Here is a 9,970-nt window from a genome sequence, read left to right as displayed (position 1 = left end):
AGCTTCTGCTCTTTGTGCCCTTCCTCCAACTGCCTGTGCAAACCTTTCCCTTCTCACAGAGGCAGCCAAAGAGAGCTCAGAGAACATTCCAGACCTACCAGGCCACTACTGATGACCACCGAAGATCAAAGACAGCAGAAACTGAGGCTGTAGTGAGGTTGGGCTCTGCTCCCCAGCCTCAAGTGACTGAAGGAGAGGAACTGGCCTGAAATTGTGCCAGGAAGGCTTAGGTTGGAGAGGAGGAAAAATGTCTTTGGTGGCAAAGTGGTCAGGACCTGGCAGAGGCTGCCCAGGGAGGTGTCCCCAGCCCTGGAGGTGTTCAAGAAGGTGTGGCCATGGCACCTGGGGCCAAAGTTTGGTGGCCATGGTGGGGCTGAGCTGCTGGCTGGACTGGATGTGCTCAGAGGCCTTTTCCAACCCAAACAATTCTGTGCTTCCACGACCCAGGAAAAACAGTAAGGCAAAGGACTGAAAATGGTCTGTGGCACAAAACTGGTTTGTAGGCCTTGCACAGGGTTTGTGTGTGTTTGGTTTGGGTGCTTAGGGTTTGGGTTTTTTTAACCTTTAAAGAGTAAAACAAAATAGAATGACAACAAAACCCTTTAAGCACCCAAGGTACTCCCCAGTGCTAAAGCAATTGGAGTTTTCAGGTGCCAGGAATCTTCAGATAGAGCAAAGATCCTTTTCACAGTGTCAGCTATCTGTACCTCAACTGCTTCTCCACTGCCTTCCCATTAAGCTTCTGCAGGTTGGTCCCTGTCAAGGCCACTGCTGCACAGAAATATTCCAGCAGTTACTGGAATCTCATTTAAAAGCCATGTGGCTTCTCCTTTCTCCTGACCCTGGACAAGAGTTCCTTAAGAAGCAAGACTGCTCCAGGCCAGTGCTGCACTGAGCACTCTGCTGCTGCTGCTCCTACCTGGCTTTGAGGGCAGTGGTTCCACAAGGCCAGAAACAGCAGCAAGGCAGCTGGGAAGGAGAGGCAAGAAACAACCCCAAACGTGACACAGCATAAGCAAGTAGTGGTCATTGAGAAACTTTATTTCATTGTTTGAAGTGACAGAAGAGGGTAGAAAAGACACAAAGTTGTGGATGTACAAAATCAACCTTAGAGGATAAAACCAGAAAGCTTAAATTAATCTACTTAGTAGGAGCAGACAAGTGGTACCAAGGCTGGCTTAGAGCCATCGTTGTCAAGACCAGGCAACACTTCCTGAGTCCCTCAAAAACCAGAACCCTTAGAAGGATATTTGGTTTGGAATGGAGTTAGCCTCTCAATGCACCTCCTGCTCTCCCAACTTCCAGCATGAAATGACTGAAAGGTTTGGGGAATCCCACCCACTCCACACTGCTGTTCAACGCACAGGTTTCATTTAGGATCAATCAATCTTCCTTTTACCATCTCCTCAAGGGCTCAAATCACTTAGATTGAAGGGAGAGGGAAAAACAAAGAGTGCTTTAAGGCCTTAGTAGCAGATGAGTCTCTCTGGAGTATGAGCAGCTTCCCTTAGGATAAAGCTCACCCTCACGAGGAGCTTCATCTAGGTCTAGAAAATTGCAGTTTCATTCCTATGGCTTTTGAGCAGAACAAAGCAGGCAGCTTGGCTGTATGTACACAACACTGAACACCCAGACTTAAATTAATTCTTTATTAACAGCCTACTTTCCCTCTGCATTCCTAACATTTACATCCTAAACAAAAGGCAGACTTTATTTACAAGCCATTGACACTGGCAAGGAAATGGAAGCAAACCTCAGCTGCTCAGGACTGCTGACCTACCCCAAATGAAACCAATGGAAAGCAGATCTGTGAACGCCACATTCAACACCACAAACTGCTGAGAACACTGCCAGTGGCCCCCAGCTCTCTGTGCCAGCTGGACTCACTGGGAATGGGACTTGCATTGATCACTGCCACGAACTACAACGAGACTCACACCACCTTGTCCACCTGAGAGGCAAGTCCAAAGTCTTTGCTCTTCCTTTACTTTTTGCCCTTTTGTTATCGTGTTTTTCTTGGTGGTGTTTGTCTGACTACAGAAACTCCTCCGAGCTCATCTGTCCTAATGTTAATTGAAGCAAAGAGTGGTCAAGGGTCAGTAAAACAGGACAGGGCTTTAACTTCTGCAGCTCTAAAAGGAAATGGTACAGAAGTTTGGGAAGGCTCATTCCAGAGGGTCCTTTCCCACACACTGTAGCCTAACAATGAGTGCCTGCAGGTCCAGGTTCCTGTGTGACCTGCCCTAGTGGATGATCTCTGGAGGTCCCTTCCAACTCCTACCACCTGTGACTCCGTGTCTCTGGCCAAGTCCTTGCAAGGGTTTCTGCATTTATGTAAGCAAGCATTTGTTTAAGTATGGATGTGGGCTCTCTGAGGTTCCCCCACCTCAAACACCCATCTGTACTGGTGTGCTAACAGCTAGAGTGAAGAACACAACACAACAAAGCCAACACCAAGAGGCAGAGAGGTCAGAAATACTGGCCAGAAAACATTCAAAGTCTGGTGAGTTGTAGATTAACCCCAAAGGCCTCTTGAAGCCAGCAGAGCTCTGGAGCAGCAGTCACTGTGTCAGTAAATGCCACGTACCTCACATTTAAACATCAAATAATTAGACAGAAATACAAACAGTTGAGCTAAGAGTGCACTGCAAGGTGTCAAACAAACCACACCTCTGGAGCATGGGGGAGAGAAGCATCAGGTACAAAGCTGCTTCATTTTGTGGTAACCATTTTATTTCTGCACTTGGAAACATCTTCCTCTTTTCAGGCAAAACAGCTTTCCCCTCCCTCCAGACCACAAGCATCTCCCAGGAGGGCTTTGGGAAGGCCAGGCTTGTCCCATTCTGGAGTTACTTTGCACAGCTCCAAGTTTAGCCTTCTGCAGATGGCTGCAGTGTAGCAGTGGTTCTCCAAGGCTGCAATAGGCAAACTGCAGCTGAGCAGCTCCTGCAGGCAGCCTCCCTGTGCAACAGGTTGCATTGAACTGGTATGACATCCCCTGGGGCCCAGAAACTCTGACCTCAAGCCACCAGCACCATCATGCACCAAAACACACACAGGAGTCTGCATGTGGGAAGCAAAGTTCCTTCTGTATTTGATGGGCACTCACCTTTGCTATTTCAGGTGGGAGCACTTCACCAGAGCTTTAAACCCTACACAAGGCTTAAAAGCCTTCCTTTTTTGAAGAGCCTTAAAACTGCACCACATGGTAACACCTTCAGGCCTACTTAGGCCACCACCATCTTACACTTTGAAAACTACCTCTGCCTTACTGCTACTCCACCTTCTTCACCACTGCAACAGTGTAAAACCAGCTCTCAGCATAACCTTTTCCTGTCTGGGTTTGGGATCCTCCTCTTTGGAAGGCCCTCAGGTGAGCACAGGTCTGTTTGCATGGAGACAAAGCTGGATGTGGCCGACCCGTGAGTTCAGTGCACGCTGTGCTAGCTGAGTGCACATCTGGCTAATTAAGTGCACATTGTGCCACCCAAAGCAGCACTTCCCACTGCTCCTTGCTGTGTTCCTCTGGCTTAGGTTTTAAAAAACATATTTTACAGAAATTAACTTGGGGGAGGGGGAAATCAATCAAACAAACAAAGCCAACCACAGAAACCCCACCCAAACCAACCAGCCAAAATGCCCAAAGACACCAAAACCCTGAGCCCCAAAACTATGAAGTGGAAGAGGCACAGGTTTTGCCCCTCACTGACACAAAGCAGCAAGAGAGACTGAAACACTCTGCTATGAACACAAAGCAAATCAACTCTTCCCAGCTATTCCAGGCAGTGGTTCTTTGTCCCTTGGGTCCTGGGGCAGAAGGAGCCTTAATGTGAAGTACAAAAAGAAAACACAAACCAACAAACAATCAAAACTCCAAAAGGGCAGGAGTACAGAAGTGAAAAGCAAAATGCAGGACTTCAGCCAGGCAGGACTTCATGCAGTGGTTCCACACTTTCTCCCTACAGACAAAGAGTTCCCAAGTTTCCCACTGTGGAAAGAAACTTTTCCAAACTACTGAAACAAAGAATCAAGAAGCAAGAACTATTGGCTGCACTGCTAAGGCTGTGCTAGGTGATCACGAAGGTGGTGACTCGGTTTCTTCTCCAGCTGCTGTCTGACAAACCTTGCTCACACTGGCTGTGCAGAAGAATTCCCCTTCTGTCCAGAGGAGGCTCCTGGCCAATCACTTGGTGCAGTTCTTGCTGAGGGTGAACAAGGCCACGATGTCAGTCATGGCCTTGCGGATGTTGCATCCGAACCGGTGAGAATCCTGGGGAAACAAAAGGAACAGAAAACCCAAGACTGGTGCTGACAGGCAGCTAAAGGAGGAACCTCTCACAGGTGGTCAGTTGGGAGCTTGCAGAATTAGAGCCTGAACTGCACCATAAAATGGGAAATCTAAAACACAAGAACTTGAATGCTGTACAAACGAATCCTGGTTCATGCTGCTACTGAACAATGATTTCTTCATTACTGCAAGGAGGACTCTGAGGCCTGCAGCAGGGTCAGAGAAGGGCAAGCAAGCTCGGGAAGGGTCTGGAGAACAGGGCTGGGGAGGAGCAGCTGAGGGAGCTGGGGGAGTTTAGTCTGTAGGAGGCTGAAAGGAGACCTCATTGCTCTCTGCAGCTCCCTGAGAGGAGGCTGCAGGGAGCTGGGGGTTGGGCTCTGCTCCCCAGAGCCAGGGGATAGAAGGAGAGGAACTGGCCTGGAATTGTGCCAGGGGAGGCTTGGGTTGGAGAGGAGGAAAAATGTCTTTGCTGCCAGAGTGGTTGGGGATTGGCAGAAGCTGCCCAGGGAGGTGGTGGAGCCTGCATGCCTGGAAGTGTTCAAGAAACCTGTGGCCATGGCACCTGGGGCCAGGGTTTGGTGCCCATGGTGGGGCTGGGCTGCTGGTTGGACTGGATGAGCTCAGAGGCCTTTTCCAATCCAAACAGTTCTGTGCTTCTATGCTTACACATTTACTTTCCTACAGAGAGAACTGATATCCTTCTCTTTTGCAATCAGGCACCTACAGCTCTCTGTTACTTTAAAGCAGCTGAGGTTTGGTGTTTATTGCACAAGATTCTGCAAAGCCAATCTTCAGAAAGCAGCAGAATGTTCAGAACGAATGACCCAGAAGAGCAGAAAAACCTTTTGTATGTGAGCTCCTACCAGAATTCTGAATCATTTGCATCCAAAAATCACAGGAAGTTTTTAAAGTGAAGAATCAAAATGACCTAAGTGTGTGCAAACCCTGGCCTTGTTCTGTCTGTTCTGAGTGGCAGGAGGAAATGAAGCTCACAGAGGTGATCAGCTGCAGTACAGGACCCAGTGCAAAGGCCCCGCTCGTACCAAGGCCACACACAACTGCTGCTTTCCTGCATAGACCTTTGACTGGACTACTAAGGAAAAAACAGAGGGGAATTTGAAGTGCAAGCCAACAGGCACCTGAAGAACATTTTGAACCCTGAAAAAACAAATTTGGATTTCTCCATCTTTAATGATTAACCAAAGGCACTGAGAGCTCTCGGGCAAGGGAAGGTCAAAACAGGAAAGCTACTTCAGCTCTTTACTACTGCACAGACTCAGCAGCTGCAGGGGATGGGGGAACTGAAGCTCCCTCAAAGCAGGCCTCCACAAGAGCAGGACAGGGAATAGATGACATCTACCACATTCTGATGGATGTTAGTCTAATAAATATGATTGATCTGTGCTTGAGAAACAGGACTCTAATTTATGGGCCAGGGTTTTTTCAGTAGTAATTGAACTAAGACGATTTAAAAGAGTAGGCAGTATCCATTTTACTCTTTACATCTGCAAGCCAAACTGCACTGACCCCCAAGAGACACTCATCCTCCAGGCAACTAGAGGCATAAAGACCACCCTGGGCCACAGCTCACTTTCTGCTTGAAAGCAGAAGTGAAATAGGAGATGGTTCCCTTGGTTCATAAGCTGTTACAGATGTACAGATACAAAACCCAACCAAACAGCCTCTGGTGGGAAAGCAAACCTGCATTAGAGCTGTCCACAGCACATCCTACTCATTGCTTTCAGATGCTGAGTAGAAGAGTTTTGCTAGCAGGTAAGAGAAGGCCTTCACAAAGGCACAGGACAGGACCGGCTCTTACCGTCTCAGAACAAGAGATTTTGCTGGAGACATGGAACTGGAAGGAATTGTCACCCAGGATAATGTAAGAAACACCATAACCATCATCAGCCACCTAGGGAAAGAATGAAGACAAACACAAGCCTAAATTTCTTCTTTTCCCTTCCATGCCCACATTACCTTATCATTACATAACTCTTACTACACAGGTTCCACAAGCAGCTGCAATTCCTCCTGGAGCAAATTTCAAGCTTCCACACCTAGGGAACTACTGATGGAAACTGATCCCACTTAAGGAAATGTTTCTTGGCTCATCTGCAGTGCACAGAATTACCATGCTCTGGACAGCTGTCTCTGGTGCCTCCCAGCTTTAACACTCTAAAACAAGAAGCCTTGTGCAAGGACATTGTCCTGTCAAGGTCTGGTCCTAAGCAGCTATCTGCAGAGCCTCAGCAGACAGGAATAAACCAGCTCAGGTGTACACCTGAACAACCTGTCCCTTGTGATCACTCTGCAGGTGTAAACAAACCCAGAGCACATAGCCTTGTACTGTGGAAACCTGCCCAGAGGCAAAGCCACCTAACCCTATAGCAGAGACACAGCTCTGAACACCCACACCATGAGCAGAGCTCTGGGCCAGTTTCAGCAGCAGCAGCAGTTCCAAGTTTCAGTCTGATGTCACATTTCAAGCATGCCTGATAAAGACACACCACCCTGCTGCCACACTCCTGCCTCTCTTTCCTAACTCTAGGGTTTATGACCTAAAAAGCTTTTTGCTGCCACTGCTACTGAGCAGCCTAGCACTCTTCTCCCCATTAGTGCTACAGAGCTGCACTCCACAGAGGCCTGAAGAACTCCCCCAAACCAGCAAGCACATGGAAAGCCTGAGGGACTGAACTGGGCTACTTCAGCAAACTAAAACACAGGTCCAGGATAGGAGAAGTTACAAGGAAGGGGAACGTGAAGCAGGGTTACTCAGAAAGGCAGAGAGCTAAAGGAGGGAAATAAAAGGGATGAGAAAAAGAGCAAGGAAGGGAGCAATGAATGCAGCACCAGCCCAAACCAGAGGCAACAGTGCTAGAGGTTGCTGCCACCACTCCCTGTTTTACCGCCACACCACAGCTTTTGGACAGCTTTAAACTCTGACTTCAGACTGCAGCAAGTCAGTTTCTGATGGAAGAGCACTGCCATTGATGGGTTTCCTTGAGACTGCACTTTGAGCTCATTCCAGCTTCAAGAACTCCTGAAAGCTGAAATATAAACTACAAGAATAACCCCCAAGAGACACTGCACCTCTCACCCTCGTTCCTAGGTGGCACTGATTGTTCATGCTTTTGGGAAACAGATTCACCACAGCCCCACAAAGTCTGCTTCCCAAGATCACTGTCAACAGCCATGCTCAAATCCCAGAAAAGCACTGAAGCAAGGCAGCAGCTTGTCAAGATCCCTACCAATACACTGCTGTCTTCAGAGTTGATAGGAAGTGGGTTTATTCTTGACTTAGCCACTACTCGTGGGGAGAGGGACAAGCAGAATGCTGAGTAGCTTCATTTGGAGGCAAACACAAACACATTCCTTAAGTAAGCAGGAAGGACAAAGAATGCTCAAGCAGAATTACCTGTGCACATTCCCAACCTGAGCAGCTGGTTTAAGCATCAAGGCATTTCATATTGCTAACTGCAGCCTGCTGCACTGCAGCCCTGGGCACATGCATGTGAGAGCAGAGGGCTCTGTCGTGGAGCCCTGTTCCACCCATGGCAAATCTGAATCTCCCACAGGATAACACATTCTGCTGGTGCAACAGGAGCAAAAGGTGCTGCAGGGGGGTCTGAGCCACCTGACCTGAGCCACCTTGATTCTTCCTGAGAAGAATCAGGCATGCAGTTAAAGCAGGTGTGGCACCTCTGCTGGGCAGCATCCAGTGCATGCAGTTAAAGCAGGTGTGGCACCTCTGCTGGGCAGCAGCCAGTGCATGCAGTTAAAGCAGGTGTGGCACCTCTGCTTGGCAGCATCCAATGCATGCAGTTAAAGCAGGTGTGGCACCTCTGCTGGGCAGCATCCAGTGCATGCAGTTAAAGCACGTGTGGCACCTCTGCTGGGCAGCAGCCAATGCATGCAGTTAAAGCAGGTGTGGCACCTCTGCTGGGCAGCAGCCAATGCATGCAGTTAAAGCAGGTGTGGCACCTCTGCTTGGCAGCATCCAGTGCATGCAGTTAAAGCAGGTGTGGCACCTCTGCTTGGCAGCATCCAATGCATGCAGTTAAAGCAGGTGTGGCACCTCTGCTGGGCAGCATCCAGTGCATGCAGTTAAAGCACGTGTGGCACCTCTGCTGGGCAGCAGCCAATGCATGCAGTTAAAGCAGGTGTGGCACCTCTGCTGGGCAGCAGCCAGTGCATGCAGTTAAAGCAGGTGTGGCACCTCTGCTGGGCAGCATCCAGTGCATGCAGTTAAAGCAGGAGGGGCACCTCTGCTGGGCAGCATCCAATGCATGCAGTTAAAGCAGGTGTGGCACCTCTGCTGGGCAGCATCCAGTGCATGCAGTTAAAGCAGGTGTGGCACCTCTGCTGGGCAGCATCCAGTGCATGCAGTTAAAGCAGGTGTGGCACCTCTGCTGGGCAGCATCCAGTGCATGCAGTTAAAGCAGGTGGGGCACCTCTGCTGGGCAGCATCCAATGCATGCAGTTAAAGCAGGTGTGGCACCTCTGCTGGGCAGCATCCAGTGCATGCAGTTAAAGCAGGTGTGGCACCTCTGCTGGGCAGCAGCCAATGCATGCAGTTAAAGCAGGTGTGGCACCTCTGCTGGGCAGCATCCAGTGCATGCAGTTAAAGCAGGTGTGGCACCTCTGCTGGGCAGCATCCAGTGCATGCAGTTAAAGCAGGTGGGGCACCTCTGCTGGGCAGCATCCAGTGCATGCAGTTAAAGCAGGTGTGGCACCTCTGCTGGGCAGCATCCAGTGCATGCAGTTAAAGCACGTGTGGCACCTCTGCTGGGCAGCATCCAGTGCATGCAGTTAAAGCACGTGTGGCACCTCTGCTGGGCAGCAGCCAGTGCATGCAGTTAAAGCAGGTGTGGCACCTCTGCTGGGCAGCATCCAGTGCATGCAGTTAAAGCAGGTGGGGCACCTCTGCTGGGCAGCATCCAATGCATGCAGTTAAAGCAGGTGTGGCACCTCTGCTGGGCAGCATCCAGTGCATGCAGTTAAAGCAGGTGGGGCACCTCTGCTGGGCAGCATCCAATGCATGCAGTTAAAGCAGGTGTGGCACCTCTGCTGGGCAGCAGCCAGTGCATGCAGTTAAAGCAGGTGTGGCACCTCTGCTGGGCAGCAGCCAGTGCATGCAGTTAAAGCAGGTGTGGCACCTCTGCTGGGCAGCATCCAGTGCATGCAGTTAAAGCAGGTGTGGCATCTCTGCTGGGCAGCAGCCAATGCATGCAGTTAAAGCAGGTGTGGCACCTCTGCTGGGCAGCATCCAGTGCATGCAGTTAAAGCAGGTGTGGCACCTCTGCTGGGCAGCAGCCAGTGCATGCAGTTAAAGCAGGTGTGGCATCTCTGCTGGGCAGCAGCCAATGCATGCAGTTAAAGCAGGTGGGGCACCTCTGCTGGGCAGCAGCCAATGCATGCAGTTAAAGCAGGCGTGGCACCTCTGCTGGGCAGCAGCCAATGCATGCAGTTAAAGCAGGTGTGGCACCTCTGCTGGGCAGCAGCCAATGCATGCAGTTAAAGCAGGCGTGGCACCTCTGCTGGGCAGCAGCCAGTGCACGCAGTTAAAGCAGGTGTGGCACCTCTGCTGGGCAGCAGCCAATGCATGCAGTTACAGCAGGTGTGGCACCTCTGCTGGGCAGCATCCAGGTGTGACAGATTAGCAATGTCTAGACTGGCAACATT

The 9,970-nt window shown here is 50.2% G+C and overlaps 1 protein-coding gene across 4 annotated transcripts in view; it reads right to left on the bottom strand.

The window, feature by feature from the left end:
• Positions 1–1,020: 1,020 nt before the first annotated feature.
• Positions 1,021–9,970, bottom strand: part of CPT1A (carnitine palmitoyltransferase 1A) — a 61,764-nt gene continuing 52,814 nt past the window's right edge. For all 4 annotated transcript variants that reach the window (XM_068166667.1, XM_068166669.1, XM_068166670.1 and 1 more), the window contains 2 exons: positions 6,108–6,200; positions 1,021–4,270 (listed from right to left, as the gene is read on the bottom strand). In XM_068166667.1, coding sequence (XP_068022768.1) covers positions 4,184–4,270; positions 6,108–6,200 — 180 coding nt within the window. In that variant the 3' untranslated portion in view covers positions 1,021–4,183. The remainder of the gene's footprint in view (positions 4,271–6,107; positions 6,201–9,970) is intronic.

The sequence above is a fragment of the Melanerpes formicivorus genome, unplaced genomic scaffold (genome assembly GCF_026170545.1).
Source record: "Melanerpes formicivorus ecotype bairdi unplaced genomic scaffold, bMelFor1.0.p_v2 SCAF_103, whole genome shotgun sequence".
In the NCBI taxonomy this organism is placed as follows: Eukaryota; Metazoa; Chordata; class Aves; order Piciformes; family Picidae; genus Melanerpes; species Melanerpes formicivorus.
Note: the sequence above shows the minus strand (reverse complement) of the source record. Positions and strands in the feature narration are given on the sequence as shown.